This window comes from Ambystoma mexicanum, chromosome 4p (assembly GCF_040938575.1).
Source record: "Ambystoma mexicanum isolate Mex_15411 chromosome 4p, UKY_AmexF1_1, whole genome shotgun sequence".
Taxonomy (NCBI): Eukaryota; Metazoa; Chordata; class Amphibia; order Caudata; family Ambystomatidae; genus Ambystoma; species Ambystoma mexicanum.
In genome coordinates this window covers 966,898,470-966,919,420 of record NC_090927.1, presented here as the reverse complement: position 1 = coordinate 966,919,420, position 20,951 = coordinate 966,898,470, and the positions used below count along the sequence as shown (strand labels likewise).

The 20,951-nt window shown below is 47.1% G+C and overlaps 1 protein-coding gene across 2 annotated transcripts in view; it reads right to left on the bottom strand.

Annotated features, from left to right (window-relative positions):
* ZBTB24 (zinc finger and BTB domain containing 24) overlaps window positions 1-20,951 on the bottom strand; it is a 277,017-nt gene that overhangs the window by 121,297 nt on the left and 134,769 nt on the right. For both annotated transcript variants that reach the window (XM_069606538.1, XM_069606539.1), the window contains one exon: window positions 19,724-19,807. In XM_069606538.1, the coding sequence (XP_069462639.1) occupies window positions 19,724-19,807 (84 nt within the window). The remainder of the gene's footprint in view (window positions 1-19,723; window positions 19,808-20,951) is intronic.

The window sequence follows — 20,951 nt, the reverse complement described above, 5'->3', positions numbered from 1 at the left end:
AAGATGATTCAGAATATTCTGACAATGGGAGCAGGAACGGCGATGCTGATGGATCACTATTGGGCATGTGGGTCTAAAGCATACATCAACATGCCTTCATTGGTGGTTCCCAAGAAAGATGTGAAGTTTGATGACTTTCCGAAGATGGAGAACAACAAAAGGAAGAAGAGGTCACTAGAGATAGCACCACCTGACCAACTAGAGAAGACTGACAAGCAAAAAGGATTGAGCAGAGTAAAAAGAGGGGGGAAGCAGCATTGGACGAAGTACCAGGAGAGCACAGAATGGTCAGTAGAACACAGATGTTCTTTGCATCACTGATACCAGGAACACAGACATACACCAATGCCAAGGGTTACAGATCCCTTGTTAAGAGCGGATGGTGACAATAAATTCGAAGGTTGGTGGTGCTCCAGAATTTGTACGTTCTGGATCTCCTCCCAGCAATGGAAGGAGGAGTGTGCGCAAAAATAGGGAGTTTATGTTGCACATCCATACCATCTAACGATGCAGATAACGGAACTCTCTCAGAAGCAGTTGCACGATTAGCACAAATGCATGCAAAAATGGAGGGTGAAGCACGAGGACCTGGGAAGGACAAGAGGTGGTTTGCGTATATCTGGTCATGGATGCTATGATGGCTGGCAGACGGGCTGAGGGTGATAGCTGGAGCACTTGTGCAGGGAGCAGCGTCAATATGTGGAGTGAAGATATGCATTGGAAGGTGTAAGAAAACAGCAGAAGAAGCAATCAGAATGCAGATCCTGATGGATGTGAACTTAGGGGGAGTGATGGATGACATTGTGAGGGAGAGAAACAGACTAATGGAGAGAATCACCACAACGTGTGACTTGTTTCCAACAGGAAAAATAAAGCTCGACAATCCATGTGACCCAAGGAAGTATGAAGGGAAGTGGTTTTGGTGTAACCGCGAACAAGCATGCGGTTACATGTACTGGTCCTTTGATGATCATGCAAACTATTATGGATACCTTGGAGGAGTAACGAAGATATGGCGAACCAGAGGAGATAATTGGACATTTCGAGATGTGGTCGACAAGTCAGGACCAAAGGGGGGACTGAAGAGGGGTGGTCGAATCCTAACCCTGACCCGAAAGAAGAACCGAAGACACCATGATCGCCCATGCAATTTCAGACTGATTCCTAGTGCTCCTATGATAGACAAGTATGTTGAAAGGTACCCACTCAGCCAACCATACAGCCCAGGAGCCGTGCAAACACTACCCAGAGTGGACATGGAGCCTAAAGAGACCTCAATTGACAGCTTCTACTTAATCGCCAAGAAGCCATGCATGATGTTGCTAGTGACACCACAACTTAGCAGCGTTAGATATGAAGCACACGTGCCATCCGCAGATTGGGACACAAAACACACACCCGAATACACAAAGAACATATGCGCAACAGTCCTGTAAGTTAGAGGACAGATACATATACATACAGCCTTTGCCTTTATTATTTTGTCATTAGCTTAACTGCAGCAACGCAGAAACCGTAAGAAGCAAGAGATCCTGTGCAAGCTTGCAGATGCTTACTTGCAAACAAACCTATGGAACTGAAGGAGCACCTACGGTACCTGACAGAACCAATATGTAATACTAACGAATGGAGAACTATAGAATAAGACAAATACGTAAAAGCCATGCCATGGCTTAGGAAAATCACAGTAGGCCACAACAGTCTTAGGAAGAGCTGAGCTGAATTCAGACTCATCAGGAGAGCAACAGCATGTGACAGGGCTGGCTGCCAAGGCCACCGAGATAAGAGTGACATTAAATTCCCTGAACTGCAGTAACACCGCCACACTGAATGCAAATAATCTGAGTAATTCAGAGCCCCAGGAGCCCAAACACAGTCTCTGAGCACATGACCCGGCTGAGCCGATGATGAACTGAAACTAGCAGCTGTGAAAGAGGAGAGATCCCCCGCCTCCACAAAGAAGTTTGACACAAAGTCATTACAGCCAGAGACAAGATTTGCATGATGAGAACGGGCACTCGCATAGATTTTGGTGGTGCACACATGTTACAATTCAGACACATAGTTGCTCTTATTACCTTGAAGAGGTACACTGTGAGCTGGGAATCATTTCAGATCCCAGGTCTGGGGACTTCAGCTCTAGCCAATCACAATCTTGGACCCTAAGGGCGGGTAGCAACGGGTAAGAGCCAATGATCGCACCTTCACACTGAAACATTGTTTAGTAGCAGCATTATTGGGACGGGCCAGGCCTGACATCTGACATGGCAGAGCACGCAAACTAACACATTTAGGGTCCACTATAGGTGGACTACCACTCAACACCCAGTCCCGAGTGATGAAAGATTTTCTGGAGAGGGGTCCAGGTTGCGACATTTTCGTGACGCAAGCGTCATCAAAACTTGCCTGGGAGCCAGAGCTCACTGAGATGTCCCTGGATTTCTTTGTCCATGTACTGATCCCTGTTGGTTTTGGCTGTAATAAGCCGCAGTTTGAACATGCTCTCTTATATGGGCCTGCGTCCCTTTTGGGAAGGAAAGGAGTTGAGCCTTGCATGAGTTCTGGGTCCATAAACTCCTCGTAGCCCTCAAACCTACCTGGGAGTTACATCTCAACAGTTGTGGTTAACTTTCTCCGGACCCAGCGATCACCCGAGAGTCTCGCCGACCTTGTATGCATCTGTATGTATCTGGCGGTCCCTTTTCCCAGTGACTGCTGTCTCATGTGAACAGCCAGCTTGCAACATTCCTTTAATAATAATAATAATTTAGCATTTATATAGCACCACAAACTCTCAGGTATCTGAGCTCTGCTTATTATTACCCACGGTGTGTGGTGCTCATTTATCGACCTCGGAAGAATGAAAGGCTGAGTTTGGCACTGCCGGGATTCAAACCTGTGTCAGCAGGTTCTGCACAGATGTCAAAGCAAGCGCTCTACTCGCAGTGCTATCGGACCGGCTTTAGCACCCCACTGCTTCAGAGTGCTTGTGAAATTTGTGATTTCCCGCTATGCAGGGCCTGTCAGTGTTAAATCCAAATTATTTACTTACCTGTGGTTCTCGCACAGTAATGGCGGATAGGTGGTTCTCCTCGTACTAAGTTACCATGTGTATATTGTGCTCTGACCCCAAACTACCGAAGCCCTCTCATATCCCCCTGGAGCATCACCACCCAGATCTTGTCTCCCCCAGACTTCTCGAGCTGCATGTGTGCCCGTAGCACCTTTATTACAGCTGTCAATGATATCCTGTCTCATCTCGGGGTGCCCCGTCTTGCTGCCATCATTGCCGAAGGGGGTAGGTATGCCCCCCTTGACAGCACTGCACCATCTAGGGAAGATGTCATGTCTTTTTTTTTACGTTAGTTTTTAGTAGTATTTCAAGATTAAATCACAAACAGTGCCCACCCACCCTAACCCCAACAGTTTTTCTCCCACCCCATCTCCCCACTCCCACACCCCCACCCGCATTCCGCAAAGTTAAGATAGAACAATTGGTGGTGCCACTTTACAACTTTATCCGAGTTTAGCATATCAGGCAATGCCTAACAGGCGTAGTCTTTGAGGGCAGTGTTGGATGTTAAAGTCTTTATATAAAATGTTTAGTACAACATCCCAATCTGCAGTGAACTTGGGGAGATCCCCCTGAAAATAATATGCTATCTATTCTAAAGATAGAAAGTTCCATACTTTAGAAAACCATTCGGAAATCTAAGGTGGATCTTTGCTAGAGCTATTACCAGGCGAGCAGCCAGTTGCAACATCACAAACGCTTTTTAAGTAGCTTTCGGCCTTCGTCTAAAGTCATTGTCCATCATAACGAACAAGCATGTATGTAGGGAGAGAGGGATATGTATGGAAACGATTTCCCATAGGTATGCATTCACCTCTCCCCACATTTTTCTAATGCCTATGTGGCCTCCCGTAACGTGTTTGGCGGTTCCGTTACCATGAACAGCATATCATTGGCGTAAGCCATTACATTATGCTGCACGTCGCCGAACAGAACACCTTTTATTTACTTGGTTTGTCTGATTGTAACCAACAAAGGTTCCAAGTGTAAAACATATAACATTGGGAAAAGAGGATATCCTTGCTTAGTACCGCGACAAAGGTAAATTAAGGAAGATAACTAGCCATTTATTGAGATCCTAGCAAGGTGATTCTGATAGTTTGCGCTAATCCATTATATAGTTTGGTCCGAATCCCAATCTGTCTAGTGTCCTAAAAAGAAAAGACCATTCTATGCGGTCAAATGCCTTCTCAGCGTCTATAGAAACTAGCACTGCGGGATCGTTTTTTTCTCAACCTTCTCAAAAATATGACATACTTATGTTATCGTGTTTGTGCCTTGATTTGATAAAGCCGGTTTGGTCCATGTGTATTAATGATGGTAGGACGATTCGGTTGGCCAGCACCTTGGTGAACATTTTTGCATCTAGGTTAATGAGTGCCATAGGACGATAAGACCAACAAATAGTTGGGTCTTTACTGGGTTTTGTAAACAGAATTATTTTCGCTTTGTCCGTGTTCGGTGTTATTTGACCCGTATTGAACAACTTAGAACGGGAGCTAAAATACGTTTTGGAAAACCTGGCGGGAAAGCCGTCTGGACCAGGCGATATATTGAGTGGTAGATCCGAATGACCCGTAGTACCTTGTCTGTCATCATAGTTTTATCTGAGGTTTGACTTTCAGCCAACGTAAGGGAAGTACAACTGATTCCAAATGTGTTATTTGAGTGAGTTGATTTGGCATCGGATTTATATAAATTGGAGTAAAATGTATGAAATTGTGTAAGGATAAGAGTAGTTTCAGTGGTCGTCTCCCCAGAGGGTAGTTTAATTTGCTGTGTAATCCGGCAGGCCACCTGTTGTTGAAGTTTAGCTGCCAGAAGGCGATCCACCTTGTTAGCGTTTATGCAGTACCTATGTTTAAGTGATAAGAGAGCTTTTTATGCTTTCTTAGTGAGGTAAAGGTTTAGCCTATCATGCGCTGTGCAGAATGTTTTCTGTATGCCAGGAGCTTTGTCAGTTTCTATCTTTTTCATGATGTGTGATAATTTCCGCTTCTAATTCCAATTCAAGGGACATAAACTGTTTGTGTCTTTTAGCGTCTGCTGCTATAATGATGCCGCTTGTGGTAGCTTTAAATGCATCACAGATAATATTGAATGTGATCTCCCCTGACAGATTTAGGTCAAAATATTCAGTGATATGCATGGTCACTTCCTCTCTGATAACATGGTCTTGAAGCAGTGTATGAAGGAATTTCCAGGACCAAAGCTGTAGATTGGCGGTTGAGATATCTAATGTTAATGTAATTGGGGCATGATCCGAGAGGGTGATTGGATGTGTGGTTATTTGTGATATAATGCCCAGCAGTGGAGTGGAGGACCATGGCAGACCAAGCGTAATCTATATGTGAGAAACACCTGTGAACATGTGAATAAAATGATAAACCTTTGTCCTCCCCCTTTAGGGCGAGCCAGTTATCAACTAGAGATGCAAATATACGTTGCAGCCCGCTCGATCATGAGGCCTAGTGAGTCGCCCGGCTCCTGTCCCATACCGGGTCCCATGTCAGGTTAATGTCCCCCAGTAGCAAAAGATCTCCATCCCTAAAAAGCTCCAATATGTTCATCACATGTTTCAAGAATACATCTTGGTCTGAGTTAGGGGCATATATTGTCGGCAATGTTAATTTGATGGAGAATATACTGAGAATCACAAAGACATATCTGCCCTCCCTGTGTGTTTTAACACAGATTATTTGAAGGCTGCAACTTTCTTTAACTGCAATCAATACCCTGGCAGTTTTGCTCGCAGCACATGCCTATATTATTATAGGGTAGTAACATAGGCAGAGTTTGTTTCTGTCTGTTTTACAGATATGGGTTTCTTGAAGCGCCACCAAGTCCATTTGGTGCCGCCTCAAGAAGAAGTCCACCTTCCTACGTTTTTGTGGGTTATTGAGCCCCCTAACATTCCATGTCAAATACTTGAATTTTGACTGTGTATAGAGTTTTGCAAAAGACAAGAGGGTATTGACAAATTGATAGCATTACACAATGGTAAGCATCTTACATTTGCTCTGCAGGTGAGATTCCCCCTCCCAACAAGGTAACCCCCCTGCTCCTGATAGCCCCAAAACATAACTGCTATAGGGTATACTCTCCCCCCAACTCCATGAAACCACCCCCTGCCAAAAGTTCCCAGGTGTGAATCACAGTTCCTAACATATTCCGCGACCAACTCACCCAGCAGCGATCCGCCTTTTAACCCAGGTGAAAGTGCAGGAAGTCCTAGTTCCCCCATATGTTACTAAAAAAAAAAAAACAGATTTATTCAAAAAAGGAAAACAAAAAAGAAAAAAAGGTTACTCTCAGTTTTATTGCATGCCGAGGATTCAAGGATCCGTGATTAATCCATCCGGATAAAGAACCCAGTAGAGTCTTGCCAAACGTGGCCCATAGGATGGTGGTTTAAGGATTGGGCCTCTCAATCGTGAGCGCTAGTCTTCTCTTTGCTGATCCCTGCGATTCTTTTTTGGCCGTGTGCTGGTTTGCCATTTCTCAGATTTAGGTTTTGTGCCTTTTGTTGCAGCGTCAAGTCGGTCATTTTCCGATGCCGCGCTGGTGGAGTTTTCTTCTAACTGTAGCAGGGTCACTCCTGCCTCTCTAGTCATGATACTTTGCTGCCTGCCATCCAGAGTAAATGATAGGCCGAAAGGGAAAGTCCATATATATCTTATGCCCCGGGTTTGAAGGGCTTGCACCACTTCCTGTAGATCACAACGCTTTTGCAGAGTGATCCTGGAGAGATCTGGATATAGTTGTATTTCGGATCAGTTATATGAGATTGTCGCAGAGGCCCTTGCCTCCTTAAGAATACCTTCTTTTTGGTGATATATTGCACAAGGAGCCAGGCCCTCACGGGGCGGGAGCCTGGTTCAGTTCTTTTTGGTCCGACCATGCGAACCCTATTAAGAGGAATGTCAATAGTTACCTCCCCAGCTAAGAGGTTACCAAATATCTTGGCCGTGGCCTCATTTAGTTGTTTCGGGAAGATTCCTGATCCGGATGTTGGATCGTCGTGATCTGTTTTCTAGGTCCTCATTTTGAAGTTCTCGTTTATGTGTTATCCTGGAAAGGTCTTCTAGAGTCACATCCGTTTCTTTGCAGTCGGCGTCCAAGGTTTGAATGGCTTGTTCATTTTGGTCAATGCGTTCGGCTAGGGATGTTATTTTTTTACTGACCTCTGCAAGTGAATTCCTTAGATCGGCCGTAAATGCTGTGACTTGTGATTGAAAGTTTAGGGTGAAGCGATCTTGAAATTCATGAAAGCTTTTTACAGAATCTTCCTTAGAAGCTGCCATGTCTGAGGGTGTACATTGCTGCAATGGAGAGGAGGAATGTTTAGACGTAGTGGCGGGTCGAGGGAGTTTTGTTACTTGCCCAAAGTTTATCCAGTGATTTATTTATTTTTTGCTGAGATAGAAGTTGCCCAGGTTGGCTATGTTTGTCCCCTCCCCCTGCCCCCCGACATACATCAGCTGGTATAGTAAGACTGAGGGGGTTCACCCTAATGCCCAAGTTGCAGGTATGCTGCTAAATAGCTCACTGGGGTGGTTTATCTAAAATATTTGAGGCCTAGAAAACATGTGTCGGTAAACATGTGCACCAATATGAGACACCCCTAAGGTCTTAGGTGCTTCAGGATCGTGCCCCCCAGGTGTGTGTGACAGATTGTGCACTTGCATTATGGCTTGGGATGGAGCACGGCTTAAAATGAGTCCCTTGCAAGGAAAAGCTTGTTGGCTGAAGGCAAAAACTAATTCCTTATTGGAAACAGTATGGGTTAATTATAAATGTGTGTCGTATGTGAGCAGATAAAGATACCTGCTAGAACAGGATTCTGGTAAGGCTGTTGTGTGTGGTTCATGAGATGCACAAACCCACTCAGACAGTGTTCCAGATGATAGGTAAGAGCAAGCAGAGAAACAGATCGCCACAGCCCGTATTTGCAGTACTTCCTGCAAAGGGTCTCTTAAAGTGAACATGTGATTTATCAAAAGTCATGTGGTGGCCCCCAATCTCACCTTGTGTGCTAGTTGTTGGCCCGAAAGTGCGCTTCCCATAACTTGCCACAAAGAGTCTTTCTGAGCGAGAAATCCTTGTGGATCCTGAAGGCAAAAGTTTTGCTCCGTAGCAAAGTAAATGCCGGGTCTGGAAGGCCGTTGAGAAGCTCTGGGTACGTCTGAATTAACCTGGATTTGCTTTTTGCAAGATAACCTCTCAAGTGAAATGTTTGTTTTTAGGGTAATTTTTCATTTATGAATGAATGAGCTATACATACATATTTAGTTCTGCATAGAATTCTATAGCTTACAGATTGAACTAGCAAGGGATATTGACAACAAAGTTTTAATTCTGCCATAAAAAGGATTAGAACAGCAGTCCTCTGTGGATTCAATGTGCAAAGGGCCTTGAACTTTATACATACAAACATTTGGCTGTGCTATGGTAACATGATGACGGCACTAGTCGCCAGCATCACAGAGCCAGGGACTGATACAGCAAAGAGATGGTTGCTTTGGAGCATCCTGCCCCATAAACATTATACTGGGCAAAGATAACATGGCCTCAGATACGTTGCGCAATTTCTACTGCAGATTGATAACCAGACAGACAATGCGAACATGTCACTGGGTATTGACATTTGATTACTCCAGCATTAAGCTGAATGGAGCGTACTAATTAGATTGTTGATACACATAACACCTTAGGGCAGGACTTTAACGTCCCTGCGACACAGATGTGCATTAGACTCATTAGACCCAGGGAGTCAGTCCATCAAGTGAAATGTAAGCATAATAATTAGGGGGTTTCCATATAGAATGGTTTATAGTGAATATCGAATACCAAAATGTCGAAAGTCTTAATTTAGAAAAAATAATATCGAAAAAAAAAATATTGAACTTCTTTTTCACTGCGTTTTTTATTCGAAAAGGGGGGTTCCCTCAACCACCTTTTTTTTTTACTCTCGAAACCCCTCAAAAAATAAAGAATTCGATACAAATAAATACCATACAAAACTTTGAGCCTTAAGTATAAGGACACTAGGTGACCACTTACAATTCAGTACAACCTACGAAACATTCATTTTCAGGGACTGAATAATGTCACTAATGCCTTCCATTATACTTCACGTCCAGCTGATTAATCCAAGGGCCAAGAAGAACAAGTTACTTTCTTACCTGGTAATGTTCTTTCGATGGGATGGTCCGACGACGTATTCCATATCTATGACATGTAATCACCACAGCTGTGCTGCTTCGTAAACTTTTTTCGGCGTCTGCGTCCTGCGTCGATGACGTCGATGCGCCGTCGTCGAGGACCTCCTCCGACGTCATCCGATGTGATAAGTAGGACGCACGACGCCCGTAGCCTCAGTTGTAGTTTTTTCCCCCAGAACGTGTGACATTAGTCAACTGCCAGTCAGACACAAAGCCTTGCGGAACGTAAGCTGCAATCGCAAAAGAAATTCTGCAGCGGGGAAGGCAGGGCGGGAGCGATATGGAATATGTCGTCGGACCATCCCATCGAAAGAACGTTACCAGGTAAGAAAGTAACTTGTTCTTCGAGGGATTGGGTCCTCCGACGTATTCCATATCTATGACAGACTCCCAAAGCAGTACCAGAGCAAGGGGGAGGGAAAGAATTTAGAATCAAAATTTAGAATAGCCAATCAAATAGCAGAGCAAAGGACCGCCTTGCCAAAGGCCAGATCCTGTCCTCGGATGGAATCGAGGGAATAGTGACATACAAATGTATGTACTGAAACCCAGGTGGCTGCATCACAGATGTTGCGAATAGGAACACCCCTCTGCAGGGCAGTAAATGCAGCCATACCCCTGGTAGAATGGGCCCGCAAGCCAGCCGGTGGGTCCTTACCCGCCAAGCGGTAACACTCCGAGATGGCCAAAATAATCCAGCGAGACAAAGTCTGTTTCGACGCAGCTTGCCCCAAACGCTTTCCAGCGTAACCAATAAAGAGTTGATCGTCCACTCTGACCCGGGACATGCGTGAAACATAAAAGCTTAAATCTCTCCAAGGATCAAGCCTATGGAACCTCTCCTCTTCCTTACCAGGATGCGGAGGAGGATAGAATGCCGGAAGAACAACCTTCTGGGCCAAATGAAATTCCGTCACTACCTTCGGAAGAAAAGAAGGACGAACTCTAAGGACAACTCTGTCCTTGTGAAATACAGTGAAAGGTGGCTTAACTGAAAGTGCCTGTAACTCACTCACTCTGCGAGCGGAAGTAACCGCAACTAAAAACACAGTTTTCAGAGTTAACAGCCTCAAAGGGCAAGAATGTAAAGGCTCAAACAGAGCACCCATAAGAAACGTAAGAACAAGGTTTAAATCCCAACCGGGCACCAGGAAAGGTGACGGAGGGAACACATTAGTGAGCCCTTTCAGAAACTGTGAAATTACATGGATTTTAAAGTAAGAACACTCTTCAGGCGAGCGCTTAAAGATGGACAGCGCCGCCAGGTAACCTTTAATGGTACCCACTTGCAAGCCCCTGTGGGCCAAAGAAAGCAAAAAGGACAGAACCATGGGGATGTCACATGCAAAAGGATCCACATTCTGAACTCTGCACCAGTCGCAGAACTTACGCCAACGGCAACGGTACAGAGACTTTGTTGCTGGCCTTCGGGCCGAAAGCAACACCTCCATCACATCTTCAGGGAGGTCCCAATCCTTATACCTCAACCTTTCAGAAGCCAAGCGTGAAGGTTGAGGGATCTGACCTCTGGATGGAGAACCTGACCCCCCTGCCGTGAGAGCAGATCGTCTCGGTAGGGAAGACGACGTGTTGGGCAGATGGACAAGTCGAGAAGGTCCGGGTACCATGTCCTCCGAGCCCATGCCGGAGCAATGAGGATCATCCGGGAACCGAACTTCCGTAACCTCCGCAGCGCTTGCGGGATGACGGGGACTGGAGGAAACGCGTACAGCAGCGGGAATGACCACTCTACCACGAACGCGTCTCCTAAGGCTCCTTTTGGAGGAAATTCCTGCGAGCAAAACCTTTCGCACTTCCGGTTGAAACTGGAGGCGAAGAGATCCACTTGAGGGGTCCCCCAAAGGGCGAAGATCTCCAGGAGAATCTCCTGAGCCAATTCCCACTCGTGAGAGATCGCGCTCTGCCTGCTCAGAGCGTCCGCCGTCACGTTTTCGTCTCCGGCCAGATGAACTGCCGAGATCGAAACTTCCTGCTGGATGGCCCAGAACTCGAGCTGCATCGCCTCCCTGCACAGAGGAAGTGACCCTGCCCCCCCTTTTTGTTGAGGTAGTGCATGGCCACTGTGTTGTCCGTCAGGGTAAGGACACTCTTTCCTCGCACAGTCGGCAGAAAAGCCTTCAGGGCTAGCCTGACGGCCCTCAGCTCCAACAGATTGATATGGAGTCTGGACTCCGACGGAGACCAACGACCACTGACTGTCAGCCGGTTGGCATGAGCTCCCCATCCCGTGAGGGATGCATCCATCACGATCGTCACCTCCGGCCAGGGAAGCCAAAATGGAGCCCCCTTCATCAAGTTGCCTTCGACGGCCCACCACAGAAGGTCCCGGGCGACCGAGGGCGGCACCTGAACCGGGTCCGACATCCTGCCGGAGGACTGCGACCATTGCGTCTTGAGTGCCCAATGCAAAGATCTCATCCGCAGGCGAGCCTCTGGCACCAGAAGAATGCAGGATGCCATGAGGCAGAGCAACCTCAAGAACTCAAACGCTGGGAGCGTCTGGGCATGCTGAAACTTGTGCACCATCTGCTGAATGTGAAGAGCCCTCACCTGGGGAGGAAAACACTGCCCCAGGGAAGTGTCGAGCACTGCTCCTATGTACTGGAGCCGCTGTGTTGGCGTCAAATGGGACTTCTTTAAATTGAGGGAGAAGCCCAGCCTGTGAAGGGATTGGCAGGTGACGGACAGATGGTCCAGGACTTGCTAGGTAGAGCTCCCCCTGATCAACCAATCGTCCAGGTAGGGGTAGACGTGAATCCCCCCTTGCCTGAGATGTGCTGCCACCACCACCATGAGCTTGGTGAAAACCCTCGGGGCGGAGGTCAATCCGAACAGCAGGACCCGAAACTGAAAGTGCGAGTCGCCAACCGCGAACCTCAGGTACTTCTTGTGCTTGGGATGGATCGGCACATGGAAGTAAGCATCCTTGAGGTCGAGTGACACCAACCAGTCCTGAAGCTGAAGGGCCTGGAGGACTTGAGAAAGAGTAACCATCTTGAACCTGTCCTTCCTGAGGAGTTTGTTCAAACCGCGCAAGTCCATGATGGGTCCCAATCCCCCGTCTTTCTCCGAAATCAAAAAATAAGGGGAATACCATCCCTTGTTCCTCTCCGCTACAGGCACCAGTTCTATGGCGCCTTTCTCCAGCAGGGCTTGAATTTCCTGCACAAGGAGCGGATCCGGACTCTGCAAAGAGAGGTTCCCCGGTGGATTGTCGCGAGGCCTGTGCCGAAAAGGAAGACAGTAGCCGTGGGTTATGATCTCCAGAACCCACACATCTGAAGTAATGGCTTGCCACTCTACAAGATGCTGCGCTAGCCTTCCCCCAACCGGCGAACCATGGGACATGGCCTCATGACTGAGTGGGAGCGGCTGCGGCGCTACCTGAGGGCAAAGAGGCAACTGCCCGAGCGGCCTTTGCACCACGGGTACCCTGTCGTCCACCTCTGGTACCCCTGCGTTGGCCTCTTTGACTGCCAGCTCCTCTCGCTTTACTGAAGGACGAGTAATAGTGAAAGGAACCACCCCTCCACTGCTGTCTCCTAGGACGAAAAGGCAGAGGTTGGTGAACTGCAGCGCCCAACGACTTCGCTGCAGCTTTTGAGGTCTGCAACCTCTCAAGGCTCTCGTCAGCCTTGCTGCCAAAAAGGTGTTCACCGTCAAAGGGCATGTTGAGGAGCCGGGACTGCACATCAGGAGCAAACCCCGACTTCCGCAACCACGCAAACCTGCGTATCACGGTGCTCGCCGCCATGGACCTACTGACGCATTCAGCTAAGTCCAAACCCGACTGAACGGACTAACACATGGCATCCTTACCATCCTGGACCATAGCAAGGAAACCATCCCGTTCGTCCCCTTAGGGAATATGTTCAGCCGCTAACGCAACACAGTTCCACAGAGTGTGTGTGAAACGAGACAAGGCACAAATGGAGTTTGCCGCCTGAAGCGCCATACCACCAGAAGAAAACACTTTCTTCGCCCAGCCATCAAAACGTTTGTCGTCCCTATCAGGAGGGATGGTAGGGTACGACGCCTGCTTTGCCACCTGCTTTGCCGCCTGCACCACCAAACTCTCTGGAGTGGGGTGCCTGGTCAAGTAGCAGGGGTCGCTACTGGCTGGACGGTATTTTCGCGACAAGGATCTGCCCACCGCCGGGAGACACTCCGGAGCAGTCCAATCCGCCACCACCCTTCTCTGTAAAGCCATATGGAACGGCAGTACCGGGCCAGTTGGAGGACCAACATCAAGGATGTCCGTTAGATCATCCTGCACAAACTCCCCTGGGGGAGCCGACGATCCCAAGTATTCAGAAACCCTAGCCATAAGGCGCCCGTACGAGGAATCGGCATGAGAGCCAGGCTCAGGCCTACAAAACTCCACCTCCGGAGAGGTGTCCAGTCCACTGGCATCATGCAGTGACTGCCTCAAATCGTCAAACTGACTATGGCCCGAGACAATTTCATCTGGAACCTGACTAGGAACCAGGCCATCAGAATCCTCATCCGCCTCTGAAATATATTCCAGGTGGCTAAAAGAAGGCACCCAAGAGTGCTTGCTCTTAACCAGAGCCTTCCTAGGGGGTTCCCCCGTGCCACGGGGTACCTCCGGCACGAAAGGCGTCGGTGGCGTCGAGCGAATCGGCGCCGGCTTCGAGAGAACAGGCATCGGCGCCGAGAGAATCGGCGTCGACGTCGAGGAAATCGGCGTCAACGTCAGATGCAGCGCCGCCAGCATCGGTGGCGTCGACATAGTCGAAGCCGGAGCCCCGAGCGTGTCCTTCGACGACCTGTGCGTCGACGGCTTTGACGACTTCCTCGGAGCCGGAGCCTCGAGAAAGCCTGTCGACGCCCCAGACGCCGATGTCTTCCTCGAAGACCTCACAGATGCACACGGTCTCGAACGCGTCGAGGACCGGGACCTGGAACGGGCACGTCGAGAACGAGTCTCCTTGTCCGAACGGGACCTCTCCCGTGACTCGTGCCGACCACTCTTGCGAGCGGTGTCTCTCGACCTCTCACGACCGACCCCACTCGGGGGCACGGACGGCTTAGTACCCTGCGAATCAAGAATCGCCAGCATTTTCTTCCCGAAGGAAGCCCATTCCTCCGGCGTCGCACGGCCGGTGGGGTAAGCGACGTGCCGGGCAGAGTCCTTCGAAGAGGACCTGGAAGACGACCGGTGTCGGCGCTTCCGAGAATGCCTCGAAGAGGCTGAGGAGTGGCGAGACCGACTCCTAGAAGGAGGCCCACGAGACTTCCGACGATGACGCGGAGAGTCACCCCTCGAATCATCCGTCGAAAGCCCCGCAGACCTCGACTTCCGGGGCTTGGACACCCGACCTACCGACACGTTCTTCTTACGTTCGCGTAAGGCTTCGGACGTTAGCGACTGGCAGTCGATACAGTCATCCGTGTCGTGGGCCTCCCCGAGGCACCAGAGGCAGGCGTCGTGCGAGTCCGTCACCGACATCTTGGACCCACACTCCCCGCACTTCTTGAAGCCCGGACGCGGGGTCGAAGACGAAGTAGAAGACATCTTCACACAAAGGATTTTCACAAAACAAACAGGTTCGAAGAACCGAGAAGAACAGAACTCCAAAGAGTCGAGGCGTTAACTGAGATTCACGAAGCAACACGTTTGCGGAAAAAACAGAACTGAGGCTACGGGCGTCGTGCGTCCTACTTATCACATCGGATGACGTCGGAGGAGGTCCTCGACGACGGCGCATCGACGTCATCGACGCAGGACGCAGAAAAAAGTTTCCGAAGCAGAACAGCTGTGGTGATTACATGTCATAGATATGGAATACATCGGAGGACCCAATCCCCTCGAAACCACCTTGGTGGAGTCAATGAGGTGTATAAAGTTTTATATCAGTAAAACGTTTTTGAGAGAAGATTAGAAAAACTAAACTCAATACTGGATAGTGGCTTTTGTAGAATATTATACTAAATACTAAAACTGTAATTCTAGGAATCTCCAAAAGTGGATTACAAAGATTGTTGGTCATATTCATCAGATCACATAACCAAATCTAATTGTGGACAATTTGACTATGCTCCTATGCGATCTGTGTTACAGGCTTTTGAATCGAGCCAGCAAAAACAATTTTGGAACATGCAATAACATACACGATCATTTTCAACCAATGGTACTTGATAAACAGACTTTTGTATGCACCAATTTATTTATTTGCATTTTTAAAGCGCACAGCTGCCCTCGGGCATCGTGGCGCTGTTACAAGAAAGTTTACTTGGCATAGGTGAATATCACAAAGACAATGGAAACATGATTACAGACATAGCTAAAGTTCTGAGGTTACATGGGGACCTGTGAGCATAGGTACAGTTGTATATTACAGACATTATTCACATTGCAGTAGTATTTTAAGTAGGATTCACTTAAATAAAGTGGTTTTTCAGTGCCTTTCTGAAGGCCATGAGGGATGTTTCAGCTCTCAATTTGGGAGGTAGAGAGTTCCAAGATTTTGGAGCTAGGACTTCGAAGCTCGAACCGCCAGCTTTACCCTCTATTGAAGTTGGGGACTGAGAGTTGGTTAGCGTACAGGTCCCTTTTGGGTCTGAGAGTCTGGACTGGTTGTATACGTTCAGTAAGGTAGCTAGGGGCAGATTGGGATATGCATCTGTGAGCAATGGGGAGAGTCTTGAACTGGGTGCGCTCTTTGACTGGGAGCCAGTGGGCATTTTGTCTTGCTAGGGTGATGTGTTCCCTCCTAGGAATATTGAGGGCTGGTCTCAAGGTGTTCTGTGTGATTTGAAGTCTATTAATGTTTTTGGCAGAGGTGCCTAGTAGGAGGACGTTGCAATAATCCAGTTTGGCACCTATGGTGGCCCTAGCAATGTAGAGGCAGTGTATAGTGGATAGGTGAGGCTTTACTGCATTGATTATTTTAGTTGTTACAGCTGCTGAAGAGGAGATGTAACTAACATATCTATCCATGGACAGGGTTGAATCTAGGTATACTCCCAGAGTTTTTACAGCAGAGGAGACTGAGATTACAGAGTTCTCAATTAAGAAGGTACTGTATTTGTTGTCTAGTTTCCTGAGGGATTCTTTTGGGCCCATCAGTAGTATCTCTGTCTTGTCTCCATTGAGACAGAGGCCATTGGCTGCCATCCAGGCCTGGATGATAGCATATGTGTTTTGTAGGGTTTTTAGGTCTTGCTCGTAATCACCAGTTAATGGGAGAAGAATGTGTTTATCATCGGCATAATTGGTGAATGTTATGCCGAATTCTTCTAGGTCGTTGTGTGAATATGTTGTATAGTGTGGGGGAGGTGTAGGAACCTTGTGGTACTCGCAGTTGATAGGGGAGGGAGTGGCTGACGCTTGGTCTGAGTAGACCCTCATAGCTTTGCCCTCCAGGAAGGATGAGATCCATGTTGTGGCCTCAGTAGAGAAGTGAACTGTATTGATGAGGTGTGTCTTTAGGGTTTTATGGTCGACTAGGGGGAACGCAGCCGACAGGTCAAGGAGTAGGAGGATGGCACATTTGCCTTTATCCATATTTCTTAGGAGTTGGTTTTTTAGGTCGAGTAGCGCTGACTCTGTGCCATGGCGTGGACGAAAACCGGACTCTCTCTTGCCTAGGATGTTGTGAGATTCAAGGTAGGCTTGTATCTGTAGATAAGCAGCCTTGTCCAGGATTTTCAGCAAAAATGACACTGTTGTAATTGGCCTGCAGTTGTTGGGCGACTCTGGGTCTAGAGTGGGCTTTTTTAGCAGTGGATGAACCCAGGCCTCCTTGAGAGAGGAGGGTACTGAGCCAGTGGCAAATGATGCGTTGAAAAAGGTTGCAATGAACGGCACTAGGGACTCAGCGCAGTGATTATGTTTGCTGGACAGATGTCCCCTTTGTATAGTGAGGGTTTTATTTGTTTCATAATGAGTAAGACCTCAGGAGCGGTTACCTTTCTAAAGGTAAATGGCGGTGGTGGGTTGCTATTATGTTGGATAGGGTGCATAGGGTTGGGGGTGGTGCGCGTTTTGTGGGGAGACTTGGGTATATTGTCAAGGTTGGCTTCGATTTTCTTTTGGAGTAGGTCTATTTTGTCAAGCATAGCCTTCTGGATGTCATTACACTATTTCTCGTCTTTGACCGTTTGATGTTTGGGAGGTATGACTAGCTCATTGAAGATAGTGAATAGTTCTTTTGAGTGTGATTGGGCATTGTAGATTCTAGTATTGTATGTAGCAGCTTTAGCTTTGGCTATGGTGTTTTTGTATTGTTTAACAATAGTTAGGTACAAGTCACGCAGAGGGGCGGAGGGGCAGGATTGCCATTTTTTAAGAGCGTGTCTTGAGTGTTTTAGGTCTTGTAGGTCTTGGTTGAACCATGAGTTGGCATGGAAGAGTTTTCTTTTAGCTTTTCTGGTCTCTAATGGGGCAATTGTGTCGATGACCTCTTTAATAGTGGTGTTGTAAAGTTCGACTAGTTCTTTAGGGTTATTAGAGATGAATCCGTCCCAGCACTTCACAATTAGATACACATTGTCATTTCAAATAGTACCTTACTAGGGGACATTTGGCATATAATAGTTCCTGTGGGACCTCTGTCTTCTACGTCATATCAAACAGTGTGCCACTTTCCACTCACAAGTATCCTTTACAGATTATTTTGGCAGTTCCTCAAGTCCAAAAGTCGGAAGGACACCTGTCCCATCTCTCTCTGCTTATCCTAATGTTTCCATTCACATTCTCCTTTTGCACAGTGTAACATTGGCTTGGTCGTTCCCGATATCTAGGGTTGGCTGTGGCAGGATTCCAGTCTGGGGTTTCGGACAATAAACGTATTCCTTGGGAAATAAACCCACATGTTTGAAGGGTCCACCTGAGCATATCTTGATATGATATATGATAGTTTATTTATATAGCGCCTATACACAAAATGTTTCAAAGTGCTTCAAGGCAAGGGAGGGAACAAGGGAAAATACAATGACATTCTTACAGGCCATGAACAGTAAGGATGTGAAATAAACTATCGTACTGGTCCTGATGACATTTCAGATAGTGCAAGAGCTAAGACATAGATAAGGAAGGAAGGGGGAGAGTGGGAAGGAAATGGAAACAGACAGGCGACTACCGTACTAGGCCTGACGACATTTCTGGTAGAGCCAGAGAAAAACAAGAGGTGAGGGAGAGGGGTGCAGAAAGGTAGGGGAGGAACAAAACAAGCGACTATCATACTAGGCGTGACGACATTTCAGATAGTGCTTGAGGGGGTAGAGGGAAGAAAAAAACCAGTAAGGGGAGGGGGGAGGAGACAGACGAGGTTGCTATCATACTAGGTCCAGGGACAATTCTGAAAGAGTAAGTGCATAGAAGAAAGTAAGGGGAGGAGATAGGAAAAGGGAGAAGGGAAAGAAGGAGAGAACAGAGAGTTAACAGTCAAAAGAGTGGAGAAGCAAGAGGGGAGAGTGAATGCAATTGCAGAAGTCAGTAGTAACACAATGTTGCAAGCCACAATACAAGATGAAGATGGGAACAGCATGAGAGTTGAGAAAGGGTAACACAGTGAATGAATGAAGTCCATAAAAATCAAATCCAGCATCGGCCACAAGACGGTGATGGTGAAACAAAAATTTATCAGGACAGACTCCCGCAGAAATATGCTTGAAGGGGTGAGGGGGAGCATGGTAGAAGAATCAAGCAAAACAGGTAACACCATCTTGAGTCCATACAGTCAGACATTGGTAATTAGTGAGTAATCTGAAAAAGTGTTCGCCCATAAATGCTCCCTACTACACTTCTACTCTGTGATCGGCTCCATGTTTTCTTGCCAAAGTAAATTACTAAGTGGTAATTTGCTTTGACAAAATTGCTTTGATTTACTTCGTTTTTTTCAATTTTGTTTTAAATGGGGTGTGGCCACCGCATACGCCCACCTTTCCCACCACTACCACCCCATCACCCAGCCATACCCTAGCCCTTAGAATACATATAGAACACACCCCATCGAAGTAATTTTGTCAAAGTAAATTGCCACACAGTAATTTACTTCGGCAAACGATATGATCTACCTCTGTTCGATTAACAAGCATCCAGAATAGCACAATCACTATCCCCACCTCTTTCCCTTGCATTTCACCTTTTGCTTAGATCCTTCTATTTGTCTTATCTGTACCCACCTCCATAAACCTCGACCCCTTTTTTTCCTTTGCTTTTCCCCATCAAGACAAGCCCTGGTACTATGAGAGCAGTATAGTGGTGAGCTGGCGCAGTAAAACAACACTCTAAAACATAACATGTGAAATCAGTATCTCTGCATGCATCTGAACTGGGAGTTCATGTATTTTTGGGTAGCTTGAGTAACACAAGTCATCTTTTACTTCAAATATCTCCAAATGTGTTTTTTTTCTTGCATGCATGTGATAGCTTTACCTGTATGGGATCTTAGATGTTTTCTAAGTTGCGCTGTGTCCATAAATTTGCGATGACACTGGGGGCATTCTGGGAGTGAGTGGCCTATATTTAAAATGAGAAAAAACAAACATTGTCATCATCGTCTGATATTATTACATACTGCATTCATATACTCTCCTACATATTGACAGATAATAGAATATATCATTCTCTGTCAAGAGCAGAGGCAAGCATTATTCTTATCTACTTTCCCATTATTTACGCAAGACTAAGAAGCTCAACAGCAGCTTTTCAACATTTCGTTATAAAAAATGTCATCCACACAAGAAAAACTATGACACCCAGCATGCATGAGGAAAATAGAAGTCCTTTTCACAAAACACACAAGTTGAACAACCAATGTCCAGCTAGGCTCCTGTATACTGTCCAGCAGTTCATTTTTTGCTACTCCAGCAGCAGATAAGTACATTTCTCTTTTACTGTTAATAAGCTGTATATCCAGGATTTTGCATGTGTTTTCATTTGGGAGTGCTTAGGCGTGAATGTGCACAGCCGTCACTTCTAGTAGAAGCTTGCGTGCAGTCGGTGTAGTCGTCCTTCTTGGCGGTATTGGGCTCAACCTCAAGAACTTGAGAGCGTGGGAAGCACTTACTGGGTAAGTCTGCTCTTGGCTCTTTGTGTGCGGGTTAATCTTATTTTTCCCTGTAGGTGTTGTACCGGTCCCTCTCGTTGCGCAGTGTGATCAGTGCGGCAGATGGTAAAGGTACTTGAGGCTGGTGGCGTTACAACCTGGCAATGACAAGTAACTAAAGTGAACCAACTTCAAGTCACTATTGACCTAGCCTTCCTTCAGTGCACATACCATCTCCATTGCTCAGCGACAGAGCACTGCCGGCCCTTCTGGGTAGCTAGTCTTCGGCCTGCCCTCAGTAATCCATGCATATTGTACTCATCATATGCTTGAGTGCCATTGAGAACCAAGGACTTCAGTGTGGCTCTATGCGCCGTTGCCAGAACCCAGACGTGCAGCGTTCCAGCCTTCCCCATGCCACGATGCTGAACACCGCTTGTTGCCTGGCAATAGGATGCTCCAGTGGAGAGCGTGGAATCTACAACGAGCTATATGCTCCTTACTAATGCACAGCAATGTGAAATTGCACCACAGGCAATCGTTACTGCCGTGTTGCTATACAAGTCTTAATATAAAGTTATTGAACGTGACTTCTATTGTAACATTACCCAAACA